The 18555-nt window shown below is 63.1% G+C and overlaps 2 protein-coding genes across 3 annotated transcripts; one reads left to right on the forward strand and one right to left on the reverse strand.

Annotated features, from left to right (window-relative positions):
• Positions 1-2607: 2607 nt before the first annotated feature.
• Dvl1 (dishevelled segment polarity protein 1) lies at positions 2608-13943 on the forward strand. Of its 2 annotated transcripts, none has more exons than XM_077110024.1 (15): positions 2608-2858; positions 8286-8355; positions 8577-8698; positions 8898-9001; positions 9209-9347; positions 9498-9591; positions 9656-9725; positions 9791-9930; positions 10005-10081; positions 10162-10229; positions 10373-10525; positions 10909-11040; positions 11155-11322; positions 11395-11601; positions 12811-13943. In XM_077110024.1, exons 1-15 carry the CDS (start codon positions 2689-2691, stop codon positions 13185-13187), a joined length of 2091 nt encoding a protein of 696 aa, XP_076966139.1. In that variant the 5' UTR covers positions 2608-2688; the 3' UTR covers positions 13188-13943. The 2 variants fall into 2 exon arrangements, with proteins under 2 accessions (XP_076966139.1, XP_076966140.1); XM_077110025.1 differs by having other exon boundaries at positions 10373-10450.
• Positions 13944-14719: 776 nt separating this feature from the next.
• On the reverse strand, positions 14720-17895 carry Tas1r3 (taste 1 receptor member 3). Its single transcript, XM_077110098.1, has 6 exons — positions 17705-17895; positions 17300-17600; positions 16418-17221; positions 16102-16305; positions 15847-15967; positions 14720-15708 (listed from the first exon to the last, which is right to left on the reverse strand). The coding sequence occupies exons 1-6, from the start codon at positions 17893-17895 to the stop codon at positions 14720-14722; spliced, it is 2610 nt and encodes an 869-aa protein (XP_076966213.1).
• Positions 17896-18555: the final 660 nt, after the last annotated feature.

Raw genomic sequence — 18555 nt, forward strand, 5'->3', positions numbered from 1 at the left:
GACTTGGTCCAGGTATGTCTACAAAAGTGTCCATCGGTTCCCCCAGGAACCCCTAAACAAGTGTTCTTACTCTCCTTGAAGTGCCACAGTTATGTCCATCCCTGCCAGTGGAAGGTCTGGGTCCTCTTAGGAGCAAGTGTCCTGGAAAGGGGACATTGGACCCAGTTCTGCTGCTTACTCCTGACAGTGAAGGGGTCTCAGTTCTTCTGTTTATTTGGACAGTGGGGAGGGAAGCACATGAGGACAGAGGGGACCACGTTCGTCCAGTCCTCTGAGGAGCAGACCTGGAGTGGATAGGACAGCTTCACCAGGATGCAGGTCTGACACTGGATGGAGTGCAGGAGATGGGCAAAAGAGCAGGGCTGCAGGGCCTGGCCAACAGGAGCTTACACTGGCCCCCTGCTCAGCTTCTGGTTAGGGGCTGACAGTGTGTTCTTGGCACAAACATGGGGTATAGGTGAGGGGAGAAAGTATGCACAGACCTGAATTGCCACCACGGCCCCTCCTCTAGTGCCCTCAGAATAGTGGGGGAAGAGCTGGGCACAGTGGCACATGCCTATAATCCCAGTAGGTCAGGAGGCTGAGGCAGGAAGATCGCAAGTTCAAAACCAGCCTCAGCAACTTAGCAAGGCCCTAGGCAATTTAGGGAGACCTTGTCTAAAAACACAATGAAAAAGGGCTGTGGGATTTGTTTCACTGATTAAGTGCCCCCTGGCCCTGTGTTCAATCCCTGGTACAAAAAAAAAAAAAAAAAAAATTATAGTGGGAGCAGGAAAGGGTGGCAGTCACCCTCCAGGATCCCACAGTGCCAAGGTATGTGGGAATGCTGGCTTGGGGGGTGCTCCTCTTCCAGCCTAGTAGCCTGTGGCCCTACTAGTGCCTACACTGTTACTGGACAAGCCCTTCCTGCAGGGGCTCAGGCTCTGGCCACACACTCACCCAGTGGGGCCCGTGTCGGCATCAGCCTCAGGCCTCTGGGTACGTCCTCCTCCACAACTGGGGCTAAATGCTGGGAGCTAGAGGGCAGCCACCCCAGTCCCTGACTCAACCCACAGCTGTTTGTGTCCGACCTACGGGGCTCTCAAGGCAGGGACTGGTTCCCTCTTTCCTTGGGCACCAGCAGAGACCTTTCAGGGTCAGATCACCCAAGGCCATCCTGCCTGTTTTTTCAGGTTACCTCTGGGGAAACTTAGGCCTGAAGGGAGAGGCCTGCCTCCAGGTGATGGGAAGGTGGTGCCCAGGATGGCAGAATCCTGCTAGTTCTACCCATCAAAGCTGAAGTTACAGGGGCCAGGACACTTAGCCTAGGCTATACTGGGGACTTCTGTCCAATTTCTGGGTCTTCCAGGCAGTAGTGGGGTCTTTCTTTGTGTTGGTCCAGGGCCTGGGATGACCACCACCAGGCAGATGGGAGAGTCTCAGGTCACAAGGGGCTTGACACATGCCTCCCCCCATCATTCCTACTGCATCCTAGGATTGCCCCCATTCTGGCCAGCCTGGGACTCCTTCTAGTGGCCTGGAATCTTTCTCCTGGAGTGGGGGCAGGGAAAGCCTCCAGGCCAGCAGAGCAGCAAATGGCTGGACCCTTCACAGCCTGGGGGGTGTCCTGGGTCTTCCTTGCCCTGCAGAGGACCTCTGGCTGGCCCAATCTACACAGGACAAACTTCTGGCTCAGCAGCTGCCAGAGCACCACACCTGGACACCTCTGTGCACACCCATGGCCACGCGAGTTCTCCACCCGCGCAAGCAAGCATTCACTTTGCCAGAGTTTCCTGGAGCACCCATGGGACCCGGAAGTGGGCGGACGAGTTTGGGGCTAATACCAGGAGCAGAGTAACCCAGTATTGCTGGCTCGGTGTATGACACAAGTATCTTCAGCTTCCTGCGGTGCGCCTCACAGGCCGCCAGAGTGACCGGACGCCTCCGAACTCTGGGCACCCAGGACCCGGGCATCCTCGGGAGAGGGTGGACGCTTCCCCTGGTCCCAGTGCATCTCCGATGGGGGCGCGCGCCTTGGCCGGGGGGAGGGGCCTCCCTTTGACAGCTGGGGACGCGACGCGCAGGTGGGGGCGGGGCTTCCTGGGAGTCCCTCCGCCTATACCCCGGGCGCGTCAGTCTGTCCGGGTACCCCGACTCATGACTGAGCCGGAACTGAGGCCGGCGCACGTGTTGGGGGCGCCCCGCGCGCCTGGCCCGGGACCCCGGGCCCGAGCGCGGAGTGGGGCAGGGCGGGCGGCGCCGGGGCGAGCGAGCTAGCGCGGGCGTGCATCCAGGGCCCTCCACCCCCCCCGCGCGCACGCCGCGCCCCGCCCGCGCGCAGCCCCGCCGCCCCGCGCGTGCGCAGCCCCGCCCGCCTCGCCGCGGGCGGCCGGTGACGTCAGCCGGCTCTCGGGCGCCCCCGCGGGCCGCGCTCTCAGGCCGGCCGGCGGTCCTGGATCGGCGCGGCCCGAGGGGGCGGCGGGCAGCAGCGGCCCTTCGTGCTGCGTCCGTCGCGCTCGCTCCCGGGCCAGCGGCGGATGGGCGGCCGCGGGCCGCGGGGCAGCGACCGGAGCGCGGGTGGGAACCGGGGGCGCGCGGGGGCCTCGGCGCGGCCGGGCGGGGCGCGGGCCGGCGGGCGGGGAGCGCGCCCCGTGTCCGAGCCGCGGGCCGGGCCCTGAGCGCCGCGCGGGCTCGCGCCGCCGCCGCGCCATGGCGGAGACCAAGATCATCTACCACATGGACGAGGAGGAGACGCCGTACCTGGTCAAGCTGCCCGTGGCCCCGGAGCGCGTCACGCTGGCCGATTTCAAGAACGTGCTCAGCAACCGGCCGGTGCACGCCTACAAATTCTTTTTCAAGTCCATGGATCAGGACTTCGGGTCAGTGGGCCGCGCGGCCTGGGCGGGCGCGGGAGGGCACCTGTCTGCGTGGGGCAGGGCTCGGGGTCTGGGCTGTCAGCGATCCTGGGCGCCCGCGGCCCAGCTGCGCCCCTGCGCAGGGTGTGTACCGGGCCAGGGTCTGCTCTGACACCTTAGTGGCCCTTGTTGGTGTGTGCACCCATCTGTCTGCCAAAACTGGGGCCCTGGGGCCTGGCTGCCAGCGGGGGCCGGAGAGCTCCCGATGACGGGCAGGTGGGGACCCTGGCTCCCTGAGGGCAGTCCAGCTGGTCCCCTGTGCCCTGACAGTCCATCCCAAACCTAAGCCCCTTCTTTTGATCCTGGTCGGGCTCAGGGCATGCTGTTCTCTGTGGGGTGGGAACCAGGGCTGAGAGCAGATCTGGGGGGTTGTGCTTCATGGAGGCTGGGGTCAGGGGAGGGTCAGGCCTGGAGGAGTTGGGTGGGACAGGTCACCCAGTGAACACCCCCAGTTGGGATTGGGAATGCAGGGTGGGTGCAGTGGGGACCCCAAGCAGTCTGCTGGGACTTGCAGAAGTTTCTGGAGTCAGGGCAGGCTCCTCCTGGCTGCCTTTTCCCAGACACTTGGACAGTTCAGAGATTGGAGCCACCCACCCTTCCCTGAGGTTCCTGGATGCTGGGTCTTGGTCCCTCCTTGCATTCCTGGGAGAAGCCCAGGCTGTCTGCTGACTTGGGCATCTTGGAGCAGGAGTGCTGTGGTGGCCTTCCTGGGAGAAGGGACTTCCCACTTGTGTTGAATTGGGCCTCTGGGACTGGGAGCAGGAGGTGGCTGTCCAGTAGGGCCTGACCCGGCTCAGCCACAGAAACCTGAGTCTCCCCTCCGCATTGCTAAGGGGGGAGGACTAACTGAGGCCCTGTGGGCCTAGCAGGTGTGCCTGGTGCCCTCAGGCCAGCAGTGTCCTTGTGTATGGCCATGTCTTGGGACTTTGACATTGAGGCCATTTCCTGGATTCTGTGGTTGCACAGTCCCTGGGCAGACCCAGGTCAGGTCAAGCCTGGGCCACTCCGTGACTCTAGGGGCAGGGGGCTGAGAGTCTTTTTGGACTCTCTTATCTTCCCAACCCAGGAGAAGTAGGAGAAGCTGAGGGAGCATGTGTCCTTGGCCGTCCCCAGCGTGGGTGCTCCTGCTGCCCGAGGTCAGGGCCGGCGGGGGGCTCAAGCCTGGCCTGCCTCCTCTGGCTGGGTGCCCTCACACTGTCCTGGAACTCCTCTGAGCCTGGGCATCCCTGGCTTCGAAATGGGATGGAAGAAAGGGTGCTTTGGTTTTTAACTTAGTTCATTAATTTAACTAAAATCAAAGTCACAAATGCTCATCTGTATAAACTCACGCTCCCAGGAAGGGTGTGGTGAGGAGGGTGTCCTACCCCTAGGGCCATCTAGAGCCACTCGGGGTGCATCTCTCAGGGACCCACTCAGTCCTGGCTCCCTGGGGGCTGCCACCACACAGCAGTGGCAGAGCCTCTGCCCTCATGGAGGAGGAGTGGCTGATTGGGGTCTTGAATCAGGGCATGCTGTTCTCTGTGGGGTGGGAACCAGGGCTGAGGGCAGACCTGGGGGTGTTTGGGCAGGCTTGGGAATGGCTATGGGTGGGTGCAGAGAGAAGGCAGAGAGCTGAGAGGCACAGCCTGGGGACCTCAGGTATCCCTGAGAGTTGGGTGGCAGAGGGAAGGTCAAAGGTCAAGGCTGGGCTGGCATGGCAGTGAGCAAGCAGACAGGGTGGGCTCACCTTCTTTCTTCCTTGCCTCTTGGCTCATAGTCTGGTGGTCTCAGGAGCCTGAAGGAGGACTTCTGTCAGCTGCTTTCCCTCCTCCCGAGTTCTACCTGCAGAGCTCCAAGCTCCACTTAGTCTATGGAATCATTTATTCTGTGGAATAAATTTCATATGGGAAGGGCTGGCCAGTCACTCACACTTTAGCATGAATGAGCACTGGGCTAGAAGCTTATCTAAATGTCAAGTGAATCTAGTTTGGTTTTGGGGGTGAGAAGGCAGGTCCTGACTGTGCTGCCAGTGTTGCCAGGGCTGGACCCAGACTGGCTACTATGAGGAGTACCCTGATAAGTCTGGGTCTCCTGCCTCAACCCTAGTCCACTGTGGGCTAATCCTGGGCTCCTTGAGCTTCCGCTGACCACATTTGGCCACAAGTAAGGAGCAGAGCCTCCCCTGGACTGGGCTGCACTCCCCACATGGTATCTTTGGCCCATCAGGTAAGGGTACCCCCACTCCGATGACGCAGGACTTAGGGGCAAGGCCTCTGTTGGGTCCCACAGAAGTGCCTGGTGTTGGGTCTGATGATGGGAAGTGCAGGGTAGGCATCCAGGCAGAGGAGTAAGGGCATGTGACCCAGGCCCAGAGACTGGGGATGGTCCTGGCAAGGTTAAGGGCTGGGAGCCCTTGGTTCCATGGTCACATGTCTATGGGCACCAGTGTTCTGATGGTGCCTCATGGCCCAGAGGACCCAGAAAGTCTGAGCACCTCTTCCTCTGCTCTCCTCAGCTGAGCCATCTGCAATCAGTGACTTGGCCTCTCTGTACCTCTTGTGGCTCCTTGGTGTTAAAATCTGGGTAGTTGTGGCACATTGGCCAGCTGTGGGGACATTTGGGCCTATGTAGCTTCAGCCGGGGAAGTGCTGCCTGCCGGGCAGGTGGAAGAGCCAGCAGCTCAGGGATTTACAGCTGAGTGTGGGAGCCTGTGGCTGGTGAGACCACAGGCCTGGGATAAGGGCCTGGTGCACCCCAAGGCCTAGTGGGAGTTGGGACCCTGACTCACAGGTACCCACAGGGACCTCCTCCAGGGCTCAGGATGGCTCTGCACTGCCCCTTCAGTCATTCTGTGGGGGAGGGGGTGCACTGGAGCTGCACTGCTGGGGAGGCTGGCCTATGGTTTGCTGTGGTCTCTGAGAGTCTGTGGTCCTTCTGGGCCAGTCGGTGCCAGGCTCTGAGAACCCTGCCTTAGCGCAGACTCCTCCCTGGGGTGGGTCAAAGGGCGGCAGGCAGAACCCAGCAGCCACAAGTTTGAGGTTAACCAGGATTTCCTTAGGAATTCTAGGTTGGGGTGCTCTGGGTGGCTGCCCCAGGGGTCAGCAGGGCAGCTGAGGCCATTGCCACCTGAGAGGCCAGGTTCACAAGCAGTCTAGGGTATCGAAGTATGGCGGTAACTTCTGCTTCTCACTAGTCCTGACCCTGTTGTGCTCCTGGGAGGTTGTGCTGGCTGCTGTGGGCAGCCTCACACACTCACTCTCACACTCTGCCCGGCCCCTGCCCCTGCCCCCCGCTGCCCTAGGGCACCACATCCAGGTAGAAGACAGGACTTGGGTTGTACAGACTGGGAGGGCTGGGGGAGCAGAGCTGCTGGGCCCTGGGAAGAGCTGCCACGTGGGCAAGAGCCATACCTGAGGGGGCCCTGCTCCTCTGGGGGCTCTGGCTGGGGAGGCCCGGGAGAGGAGTGGGCCTTCAGGGGACCAGGCAGCCTGCCTGAGGTGGTGCTGGGGTTGCTCCTGTTCCCAGGGGTGAGTCAGAGAGGGCTGGGACTTGGGTGTGGCAGGGAGAAGCTGCTAGGCCCACTGGGGCCATTGCTGGGCTAAGGTGGGGACTCTGGCTGGGGTCTGCTATGGATAGGTTCCCAAGGACCATCGGTGGCAGTGGGTGGAGCCCCAGAGCCCTCAAGGGCTCCCCTGTCCCACCCTCAGCTGCCCCAGGGCCAAGAGCTTCTCTTGAGACCTCCTGGCCAGCCAGGGATGGGATTGCAGCTCTCTTGAAGGCTGGCCCAGTTCTGCAGGGTGTGGCCAGTGAGTAGAGACATGGATACCGAGAGGGTCCTAAGAAATGATTCTGTCCACTGGGTGTACGCCTCATTGGCATGGGGCCCTAGGAGGCACCTGGGGGCAATAGCAGGACCACAGAGGGGTGTACCCTTCCCTCCCAGGCTGGTCCTATCTAGCAGCCACTCTGCCCTAGGCCTGGGGCCTCATCTCAGTGGGTGGGTAGGCTAGGCCTTGCTTCCTGGGTAGGTGAGGGGGTGGCCAGTTCCGCTGGGGCCTCCTGCCACCTGCTGCCGCCTGGGGCAAGCTGGGTGGAGGTGTCCTGGGGCCATTGGACTTGGAGTGGCAGGCAGGGGTGGCCCTGTCTGGCATTAGGCCCACCAGGCCAGGAGGCTGCTTCCTGCCAGGTGCACGTCCAGGCCCAGCCTTTTCTCCCGGCTCCTGTTTCTCTGCTAGGCTGAGCCCTGTGTGTGGAAAATCCCACTGTGCTTGGCAGAGCGGAGTGCCAGGTGCTGGGATAGCTGGGCCCTGGAGGCTGCATTCTGGGTGTCTGCGCCGCAGCCCCTTCCCAGCTACCCTTGCCCTGTGAGCCCTGACCCCAGGTCATTTGGTCTCCCTGTTTGCACTCTCTCTGCAGACTGCTTGGGTGCCCTCAGCCCAGGGGGCAGCATTAAGGCAGGGCTGGGCATTGGTTAATCGGTATAGCCAGCATCTGGTCAGTTCTGTCCCTGATTATTCTGGTCCTCAGTTGTGGGAGACCATGGACCCCTGAGAGTTGGAGCTGGTCTAGTGCACATGGGTCTGTTTTGTCTCCCTGGCTGAGTGGATGACCCAGGAGAGCAGCAGACTGCCTTTAGGCCTGTGTGCCTTCTCTGCCACCCGCTCTGTAATAGTCCTGGCCGTCCCTGCACCTTGCTGAGGCCAGCTGTGCACCCAGCTCTGCTCTGTGCTAGGGGTGCAGGGAAGGACCTGGTGCAGCAGTGAGCAGGGTGAGACCACATCATGTGGCCCAGACCCGTTGGAAGCTGGAGAGAAAGGGTCCCTCTGGGAGACCCTGGGGACCAGTAGGGGGGCAGTGGCTGCAGGCAGGACTGGAGTGCAGGGCGTCGGCTGAGGGGAGGCTGATTCTGGGATGGTCATAAGGCAGAGCTGTGTGATACACGTGGGTTTGGGGTGAGGGGTGTGGGAGAGCCAATGGGGCCCCTGAGTGCCATGTGGCCATGGTGAGAGGCTGCTGGGTGGGCATCTGGGGACCCAGGACAGGGTGCAGGGCTGTAGGTGGGCCTGGAGTTGAACCAGCATCACCCTGGGGAGGTGTCTGAGATGGGGCCAGGGAAGGGCAGGGAGCTTGGGAGCCAGGCTCTCTCTCAGGAGCCTCACCCTCCTAACCCCTTGCCTGCCCAGGGCTGGCAGTGTGACCTGGGGGTACAGGGAAACCCTGGCCTGACTCTGTGAACTGTCAATAGCCACTGTCCCCAGTGTTGGGGGGTTGGGAACCAATGGAGGATAACAAGACTCCATAAGAGTAGAATCTGCTGGGTAGGGCACCCAGAGATGGCATCTGTGGTGTGACAGGCACTCCAGTCTCTGTGTTGGGCCTGGGGTGGGGTCTCATGGCCTCGTCTGCCAGCAGGGTGGTGAAGGAGGAGATCTTGGACGACAATGCCAAGCTGCCCTGCTTCAATGGTCGCGTGGTCTCCTGGGTGAGCCCCTGGATGGTCTGTTGGAGGCTCCTGGGGGTGCCTGTGTGCTGTCCTGGGAGTGATCAGCAGGGGCAGTGTCCATGGTGGGGGCTGGTGCTTTCCCTGGGGGAAGGAGGCAGGTGTGGGTCGGGGTGAGGGAGGGTGGAGGGACCGGCCCTCATGTCCTGGGTACCCTGGTCAAGAAGAGGGAGGTGTCCTGAGCCCCCGCTCTCCCTCCACAGTTGGTCCTAGCTGAGGGTGCTCATTCAGATGCAGGGTCCCAGGGAACTGACTGCCACACAGACCTCCCCCCACCCCTCGAGCGCACAGGTGGCATTGGGGACTCCCGGCCACCCTCCTTCCAGTAAGGATTCTAGTTGGGCCAAGCCCTGCTACTCGCGTACCTGCTGCCCAAGGACCACCTTCCCAGAGGGAAGGAGCTGTCACAGGGGCAGGCACACATGGGTGGGGGGCAGGGGCTCACCTGGTGCAGGGGATCTGGAAAATGTCTGGGGCACTGGAGGCCTGGCCTGCCCTGTCCCACCCCCTTCTCCCCCGCACAGCCCAAATGTGCCCAGCAGTCGTGATGGAATGGACAACGAGACTGGCTCGGAGTCCGTGGTCAGTCACCGGCGGGAGAGAGCCCGACGGCGGAACCGAGAAGAAGGTGCCGTAGCTTTGTCTGCCATAACCCCGGGACCCCAAGCCTGCCACACCCACTTAGCCCCATCCAGAGGAGGCCAGGCCCCAAGCCCGGTGACCCCAACGACCGGGTCACCTCACCAACTCTCAGACTACAGGAGCTGGAGGTGCCGACTGCTCAGGCCTCAGCACCCCGGGCCATGTGTTCAACTTCAACCCTGCTGCCCCACAGCTGCCCGGGCCAATGGGCACCCGAGGGGAGACCGGCGTCGGGACCTGGGGCTGCCTCCAGACAGCGCGTCCACAGTGTTGAGCAGCGAGCTGGAATCCAGCAGCTTCGTTGACTCGGACGAGGAGGACAACACCAGCCGGTGGGCAGGGGCGTGGGCGGCAGTGACCGGCTGGCTGGCTGCGGAGCTCCTGCCCCGTGTTTGCTCAGGCACAGGCCGTAAGCACAGGGCCTGGGCGCACGTGAGGAGCTGAACCCGCTGCCGACCCGTGACCTCTGACCCTGCCACCAGGCTGAGCAGCTCCACGGAGCAGAGCACCTCTTCTCGGCTCATTAGGAAGCACAAGCGTCGGCGGCGGAAGCAGCGCCTGCGGCAGACGGACCGGGTAGGTGGTGGGCAGCCGGTGGGGGGGCGCGGCTACAGCAGCGGCTCACCAGGTCCCTCCACAGGCCTCCTCCTTCAGCAGCATCACCGACTCCACCATGTCCCTGAACATCATCACCGTCACGCTCAACATGGGTGAGGCTTGGCGCCGGGCTGGGGGGGCGGGCGGGGCGGCCAGCTGCTCACGGCCCCTCCCACAGAGCGGCACCACTTCCTGGGCATCAGCATCGTGGGCCAGAGCAACGACCGGGGCGACGGGGGCATCTACATCGGCTCCATCATGAAGGGCGGGGCCGTGGCCGCGGACGGCCGCATCGAACCCGGCGACATGCTGCTGCAGGTGCGGGCCTGGGGCTGGGGGCTGGGCCCGGGTGGGTGGCCCCGCCGCGCTACCCTAATGCCCAAGCCCCGCAGGTGAATGACGTCAACTTCGAGAACATGAGCAATGACGACGCTGTGCGGGTGCTGCGGGAGCTCGTGTCCCAGACGGGGTGAGGGGCGTTTCCGCGGGGCGAGGGGCATGCAGGCGGGAGGGGGTGCGGGCCTCACCCACGTGACCACCTGCCCGCAGGCCCATCAGCCTCACGGTGGCCAAGTGCTGGGACCCGACCCCCCGCAGCTACTTCACCATCCCCAGGGGTGAGTGGCCCCACGGGGCGGGGGGCGGGGCGGGGGCGCCAGAGCCAGCCTGAAGGGCCTCTCTCCTCTTCCCTGTGCCCCGCCCTCCCGACCTCGCCCATCTGCCCATCACCCATCGTCTGCTGCCCCACGGTGGCCGTCAGCTGACCCGGTGCGGCCCATCGACCCTGCTGCCTGGCTGTCCCACACGGCAGCGTTGACCGGCGCCCTGCCCCGCTACGGTGCGAGCCCCTGCTCCAGCGCTGTCTCCCGCACCAGCTCCTCCTCACTAACCAGTTCTGTGCCCGGCGCCCCGCGTGAGTGGCAGCTCCCTAGCGCCCGGTGGGAATCCCAGGCGGAAGGGCAGGGCCTCCCAGCCTGGAGCCTCTCCCTGCTCGTGCTGCCTTGGGCCCTTCCCGGACCTTGCCCGTGAGGGTGGGGGATGTGTGTGGCCCTCTGCTTTCTCCGCCAGTAACACGACTAATGCCCTGAGCTTGCAGGGAGGTGGCCTTGGGGAAGGGAAGAGGCTGTCTGGTGCCTGGTTCTGGTTTGTGGGGCAGGGTGGCCTTGCCCAGGTCTGGCCCCAGAACCTGCAGAGAGGTGTTCAAGGGCTGAGATAAAGGCCCCCACCTGGCCCCTGCCCACTCCCTGCTCCTGCCATTTGTTGCCTGCCCGTGGCTGAGGGAGCTGTGTCCTGCAGAGCTGGAGGAGGTGCCCCTGACGGTGAAGAGTGACATGAGTGCGGTTGTCCGGGTCATGCAGCTGCCGGACTCGGGGCTGGAGATCCGGGACCGCATGTGGCTCAAGATCACCATTGCCAATGCCGTCATTGGTGAGTCCCTACTGAGTACACCTAACTGGCGGTGGGGGCAGGGGGCTGAGCCTGCTCCTCTGCAGGGTGGGTGGCCCAGAGTGACCTGGCCTGACGCAGTGGGCGTGGGGCCAGGGGCGGATGTGGTGGACTGGCTGTACACCCACGTGGAGGGCTTCAAGGAGCGGCGAGAGGCCAGGAAATACGCCAGTGGCATGCTGAAGCACGGCTTCCTGCGGCACACGGTCAATAAGGTCACCTTCTCTGAGCAGTGCTACTACGTCTTCGGGGACCTGTGCAGCAGTGAGTGAGGCTGCGTGGTGGGCTCACCCCACGGCCCTGTGCCACCCTCACCCACCCCCTCTCTCCTACTAGATCTCGCAGCCCTGACCCTCAACAGTGGCTCCAGTGGAGCCTCCGATCAGGACACCCTGGCCCCGCTGCCCCACCCAGCAGCACCCTGGCCCCTGGGTCAGGGCTACCCCTACCAGTACCCAGGGCCCCCGCCCTGCTTTCCGCCTGCCTACCAGGACCCTGGCTTTGGCTACGGCAGTGGCAGTGCTGGCAGCCAGCAGAGTGAAGGTGAGCGCTCAGGCCCCGCCCGCCCCGCCCCGCCCCGGCTCGCTGCCCTGCTGCTGCCCTTGCCCTCCCGCTGCGTGCCTGCCAGGGGCAGGCTCCTAACTGAGCCAGTGTTGGGGGACGGGGTCGAGTTCCATAGGGGACCTCAAGCACCTGGAGGCTGGGGTGCTTGTGCCTGGCGGGGTGGGGGCTGGTGCTCCAGGTGTGGCAGACAGGAGGCTAGGAGGTGGTGTGACAGGAGCGGGGTGGGGGTGGCTCCAGGCATCAGACCCTGGGACACAGGAGAGGACAGACCATGTCTCCTGTGGAGCCTGCAGTTCAGCAAGGAGACAGTGCTTCGGAAGACCCTGCCCCAGGGCCCAGAGGACACGGGAGCCCCCAGGGAGTTGGCTGGCTAGAGCAGATGTGTGAGGCCACGTTGAGTACAGTGAGCCCGGGCCATGCAGGGTCTGGGAGAGTGGCAGGGAGCCCGCCCAGGGGACCCAGAGAAGGATGGGAAATGAGAGGCGGGCCAGGGGGTGGCAGTGCCCAAGGGGAAGCTATTGGGTATCCATGAACCCTGGACAGGCCCTTGCAGCCATCCAGCCCTACCCAGCTCTGGTCAGGCCTCGCTGGTGGCGGGTGTGAGTGCCCGGCTGGTGTGTGACTCATGTATCCCTTGCTTTGTGCTGAGCAAGCCTTAGACTGAAGGACTAGCGGAGTGGACCCTCGGGGCCGGTAAGCCAGGGTCCCCCCCGGCGTCCCTCTCAGCGTGTCCCCAGCCAGCCTGTGTCCTCAGGTTCCCACCACTTCCTGGGAGCCCAGGAGAGGGGCTGAGCCAATTAGCTGTCCAGGGCCCTGGGACTGGGTGGACAGAGGTCTCCGGGTGGGAGCCCAGGAGTGCTGACACGTCGGCCAGGACACAGGTCTCTGCTGGTGCCTCCATCACTCGGCTGGAGACCAGCCCTTGGTCTGGGCATTGGGGTGAGGTGTGGGCACCACACTGGCTTGTGCCCCTGTTGCCAGCCACTGCCCCCTTGCCTCTGCAGCTGCTCCTGCTTCCTGGGGTGGGGCCAGCCCTGCCCTGTATCTGCATGGCTGTCCCTCACATTCCACCTGCTCAGACCCACCCCGTCCTGCCCTGCCTGCCTGCCTGCCTGGGAGCAGCCAGGGGTCCTGGAAATGGCCAGGCCTAGCTGACCCTATCATCCTTCTCTCCCTTCTCACCCCCAGGGAGCAAAAGCAGCGGGTCCACCCGGAGCAGCCGTCGGGCCCTGGGCCGAGAGGAGGAGCGCCGGGCAGCTGGAGCCAGGGGCAGTGGCAGCGAGTCAGACCACACGGTGCTGAGTGGGTCAGGCGGCACTGGCAGGCGGGAGCGACCGGTCAGCCAGCTCAGCCGGGGCAGCAGCCCCCACAGCCAGCTCTCAGCCGTTGCCCCAGGGCTCCCCCCACTACACCCCCTGACCAAGGCCTATGCAGTGGTGGGTGGGCCACCTGGTGGGCCACCTGTCCGGGAGCTGGCTGCCGTCCCCCCAGAGTTGACAGGCAGTCGCCAGTCCTTCCAGAAGGCCATGGGGAACCCCTGTGAGTTTTTTGTGGACATCATGTAACTGGCCGCCTGTGCCTTCAACCCTGCCCGGGCGGGGGACAGTGGCCCCTACAGGAGCTCTGTGGGCCTACGTGGTGGAGGCTGGCCAGGGGTCGTGGGAGCAGGCTGCAGGTGAGGGCCGAGGTCAGCCCCATCGCTGTGATCTGGCATTTCCTGCGGTAGAGCGGCTTGTATCTGCAGAGCCTTGTGGGGGAGACCATCTCTGTCCTTGGCCTGAGCCTCAGGGACCCTCTGACCCCCTCCTTGGAGTGACGTCCCTTGGGGATGAGGATGCCCTCTTTGGCTTCATGTTGCTCCCACTTCCAGAGCCACGCACGTGAAGGTGGGCCTGAAGCCCTCCTCACCTGTCAGCCCAGGTGGGGACCTTGAGTGGCAGGATTAGAGCCCCCAGACCCCTCTGGCTGCCCAGAGTGGGGTCTAACTTATTTATTTATTGCCAGCCTGCCCACTCTGGGGGAATGGCTAGTCAGCTGTCCCCCTCCCTGCCCAGCTGGGGGTGGCTGCATATCCCCCTGCCCTCCTGGGACCCAGAGAGGAGGGGAGCACAGGCTGAGCCTGGAAGGGTGTGGTGGATGGTGGGGGGCAGGTCAGGGGGCACCCTGCGCACCGTGACTCCCTTGGGGCCGTTGTGCCACTGTCTGGGGCACGCCCGGCCCTGCTCACTACGCTGTAGATACCGTGTCAGTCCCGCGTCTAGTTCATGTAGAGCTGCTTCTGTGTAAATGCTATTTTAAACACTAAAAAGCATTTAATTTTATGGGACTTGTGTGTGAGCCATGTCCCTTCACTGGCTGGGTTTTGGCAGGATGCAGGGCCCAGCCTGGAGCTGTCCCTGGTCTCTGACCCGAGGTCCTGGACAGCTGCTGTCCTCCGGCTCCTCTGTCTGCGAGGCTCTGTCCCTGGTGCTGGATGGCAGCAGGGGTCCTGGCAGCAGTTTTCTGTCCTTGGTGCTGGCTCCTGGCTTCAGGGGTCTCAGTGGCCAGCGCTGGCCATGGTGCTGACCCCCACCTCTGCCTGGGCTCTGTCCATGGTGCTGGCTTGGGTAGGCCAAGGAGAAAGGAGGCCCTCTCTTCCCTGCGCATCCCTCTGCCCTGCTGGCCCTCCCATCCTGCCCTGGTCATGTGCTCATGCCCACCTTCCACTCTTCTAACACCTGCAGGAGGCTAGATGGAGGCCCCAGGCTGGATGCAGCCAGGTGAGCAATATGCTATCCGGCTACTGGTGACTAGAAAGGGCTTTGCAGAGTTCACGGTGTGGCTGCAGGTCTTAAGGCACCCTTTGTGGACCACCTCCCAGGATGGTGGGCCCAAGCCTCCTGGTCAGACCCTGGTTGGCAGAGTCAAGGACAAGGCTTGCATCTGATACCCTGGGGTGGGGTCACAGGTCCTCTCCCACTTGGTACAGGCCTAGGCATCACAGTGGGCTCAAGGTTTGCAGACACTTGGGGTCAGAATCTAGAGCTTGAGGGTCTTTGTGGGGGCACAGTCTGGGGGGCTGCTGGGTTTGGGGGTATCTCTACTGGGGCTGGAGTCACTAGGTATGAGGGTGTGGGGTTAAGGGTCCCTTGTTTCCCTGAGGCCCCTCTCTACTCCCAGTCCTGCCCCTGTCCCTGGCATCCCCAGGACCTGCCCCCAGGAAGAACTCAGGGGTGTTGAGCCTGGGCCACCACAGGAGCAGGTAGCATTTTGGTAGGTGGAAGGCAGCTAGGATGCCCAGGGCACAGAGGAGGATGGCACCCATCTGCACAGCAGGCTGGTAGACCACCTGCACATTGGTCAGGAGGGGCACGAAGGAGACCCAGGTGATGAAATAGGCTAGCATGGCAAAGGTGAGGCCGCGGGCGTGGTTGTAGCGGCCCGGCTGGCTCTGCACCAGGAAGGTGCCCAGAAAGCAGAGGAAGGCCAGTGAGGCGTTGGTGATGTGCACCAGGCCCAGGCTGACCCAGGAGCGCATGTGGCAGTGCACCAGTGCCTCGGTGGGCAGCACCCTCCAGTCTGTCATCACCTCTGGTGTGAAAGCCACCAGGTACCAGGCACACAGCACTGCTTCTGTCAGTATGGCCAGAAGCACCACCAGCCAGGCCCAGGGACCCCGCAGGCAGCCATGCAGCCAGGTCGCCCAGTTTGGTGGCAGTTCTGACTCCACAAAGATCTCTGCTGCCTTTAGGAAGAGTGTGCTCAGGCAGCCAGTGAGTGGGAGGTGTGCCAGTGGCTGCTGGGCAAGGCAGCTGGCTGGGCCTGGCCGGCCTGGAAACAGAAGGACACTGAGGCAGACGAGTCCCAGGCAAGCCAGGCCAAAACAGGCCAGTGGCCCACCTGAGGCCTGAACCAGTGGGCTGTCCCAGTGGCAGACAAAGAGACCTAGAGCAGCCAGTGTCAGGCCCAGCACCAGGCTGAGCAGCAGGAGCAGCAGGAGCACAGTTGGCTCCCCCCATGCCAGGAATCTGGGCCTGCGGGGAAAACAGCGCGTACTCCGCTCTGGGGACCACTGGTCCTGGCCACATGGGGTGCAGACGAAGTCATCTGTGGGAGGGTAGGAGAGAGGGTGCTGGGGGCTGGTGCTGGGATCACAGGCTCCCCAGCCTGGCCCTGCCATGGAGCCAGGGCTTTCAGGACTCTGCCCAGGCTCTGAGCCGTGCAGACCTCACCAGGGCAGCTCACCTAGGCTCTGCCGGTAGTTGCCTGCCTTGCAGTCCACGCAGTCGTAGCAGCAGGAGTGGAAGCCCTTCACGCGGCGGACTTGGCCCTCTTCACACTGCCGAGAGCACCGGGATGCAGGCACCTGGGTGTGGGGATGCAGTGTCTGGCTCCATCCACGGGCACCTTGAGACCCAGAGACCCCCCCCCCCCCCGTTCCCGAGGCCAGCCTGGCCCTGGGGCACCACTGTGGTGGGGACCCGTGTGTTTCATGCTCACCTGGTTGCCTGGCATGTGCCAGTGCATCTGTGAGGGCTGGAGCCAAAGGCTGCCATTGAAGGTGCCCACAGTGTGCAGCCTGGGTGTCGGCTTCTGCCACACCCACATCTTCAGGTCGTACTCCAAGTCCACGTTCCCCTTGGAGTCGAACTGCAGTGCCAGGCCTCGAGCACGGAAGCTCATGTTGTACATGTTCTCCAAGAGCTGGGGGATGGGGTAGGGAAGCGGGGCTGACCCATCAGCTACCTCCAGCTAAGATGGGTGTTGGCCCTGTCCAGTAAGGGGCCAGCACTGAACCCTGGAGCCCTATCCTCACCTGCCAGGGTCGCACAGGCTCCCGTGCAGGGCAGCTCGTGGGGCTGCACTGCAGCGTGTTGTGGAGGGCCTGAGCCACACTGTACACGGCAGCATAGGTGGCGAAAATCTGGTGGTGCAGCTGCCCAGCCGACAGGTTCTGCAGCAGCCCTGTCGACAGGTTCCGCAGGGTAATGTGGTCACACTGGGGGCAGCGTGGCCCTACCACGTGCTCCTCCAGGTCTGGTTTTTCACCCAGAGAGGCACAGAAGGCTGGGTCAGAGGCCAAGGCTAGGTGCATCTCCACATACTGGGAGAATTCGGGCAGCTGGACACCCCGCTGCAGAAAGCCAAGCACAGTGCCCACCTGGGCAATGCCAGGCAGTGTCATGACCAAGTCTGAGGTCAGCCAGGCCTCACTGGCCACCCACACCTTTGGCGAGAGGCTGTGGTAGATACTGTAGCGCAAAAGGGCGTGGGCAGCCTGGGAGGAAGCAAACAGCACCACCACCTGCACATTGCTCTGGTTCACCTGGTGCAGCACGTCCAGCACCTTACCCAGCTGCAGGGTATCAGCGCCAAGGGGTGGCACCAGGCCCTCATGTGCAATGCAGATGTTCTGTGCGTTGGCCAAGCCTGAGAAGATGCTCAGACCCTCCCGGCCATACTCATCGTCACTGCCCAAGGCAGCCACCCAGTTCCACTCAAATTTCTGCAGCAGCTTGACTACGGCCTCCAGCTGCACCCGGTCACTGGGCACCGTGCGGAAGAAGGACGGGAATGTGTCTCGGTTGCTCAGTCGGTCCATGCTGGCCCCGTAACTGACCTGTGGTGACCGAGAGACCCTTGGCGTCAGGGCTCCCTCAGGCAGGGCCCATGGGGGACACAGGAGCGGCAGGCCCACCTGTGGCATGAGGAGGAAGCTGAAGAACTTGCCCGTGATGAGGGCCAGCTCTGACGAATGGGGCCCGATGACTGCCAGCACGCGGGGCTGGTACTGCGTGTAGTTGCAGTAGGCAGCAATGCTGCTATTGCCTGACTCCGCCAGGAACATGAGGCTGGGCTTCATAGTGGCCATGGGCTCTGAGCATGTGTCGAAGAGGTCATAGCCCAGGTGCAGCCCGGGCAGCAGGGTAGAACTGTTGTTGATCTCCTCCACAGCCATCTTCACGGCCATCGCCAGGAACAGGCCAAGGGACGAGAACCTGAAGCCACACAGGGCCGCAGGTGGCTGCACCTCACCCCTTCCTGGGAGCACCACAGACCGGGGCACACACCCTCCCTCTGCCCCAGCTGCCCACCTTCATACCTGGTGCACACAATGCCACTGGGCCGTGTCCTGTGGCGGAGGCTGGCCTCCTCAGCTGAGCCCAGGGGGAAAAGCCCACCCAACATGTAGTCTCCTTGCATCCTGAGTTGCCGTGACAGGCACAAGGAGGTCCCCGTCCCAAGGCCCAGGAGAGCTGCCAGGAGGAGGCCTAGCACAGCCAGGCCTGGCATGGTAGGCAGTTACTTCCAGCAAGGACAAATGGGTGTGCCAGACAGGAGCCCCAGATGTAAAGCCCAGGGGGAGGGAAAAGATTTGTTTGATTTGTTTGGCAAAACCAGCACCACGCCCACCTGCCAATCCTCCAGGGCCCCCAGGAATGTGATCCAGGCCTTGAAGGTTTGTGCTCCTGAACTTACCGTGACATCGCCACTGGGCTCTCTGGCCAACGGTGACCTGGCAGGCAGCTGAGGCCTGTATCCTGCTTATACCAAGTCCCTCATCACCCCCATTCCTGGAGCAACCTGCCAGACTAGAAGAGAGGAGGTGTCTAGGGCCTGGGGTCTCAAGTGACTGGGAGAGAGGCAAGAGGTGCCATATCCTGGGGGGGTTTCTCTCTAGCTCTGGGAGTCCTGGCTTCCAATTCAAGCAGCACTGTCAGTAGTTAGGAGGCTGCAGGGATGGCCTTGCCAGGCCTCTGCCATACCACTGGGGTGTGAAATGGGTCTTGGGGTGGAGGCTGTCCAGGAGCAGGACGGACCCCTTGAGGATCTGGCCATTCCTCTGTTGGGGATCTGATCCCTGCCAGCTGTGGGAACCCTATTCCTACTATGCCCACTCAGCTAACTCCTGGCCCAGGTACTCTCACCTTGACTGATATGTAGGTACCCGCT

This window comes from Callospermophilus lateralis, chromosome 7, assembly GCF_048772815.1.
Source record: "Callospermophilus lateralis isolate mCalLat2 chromosome 7, mCalLat2.hap1, whole genome shotgun sequence".
In the NCBI taxonomy this organism is placed as follows: domain Eukaryota; kingdom Metazoa; phylum Chordata; class Mammalia; order Rodentia; family Sciuridae; genus Callospermophilus; species Callospermophilus lateralis.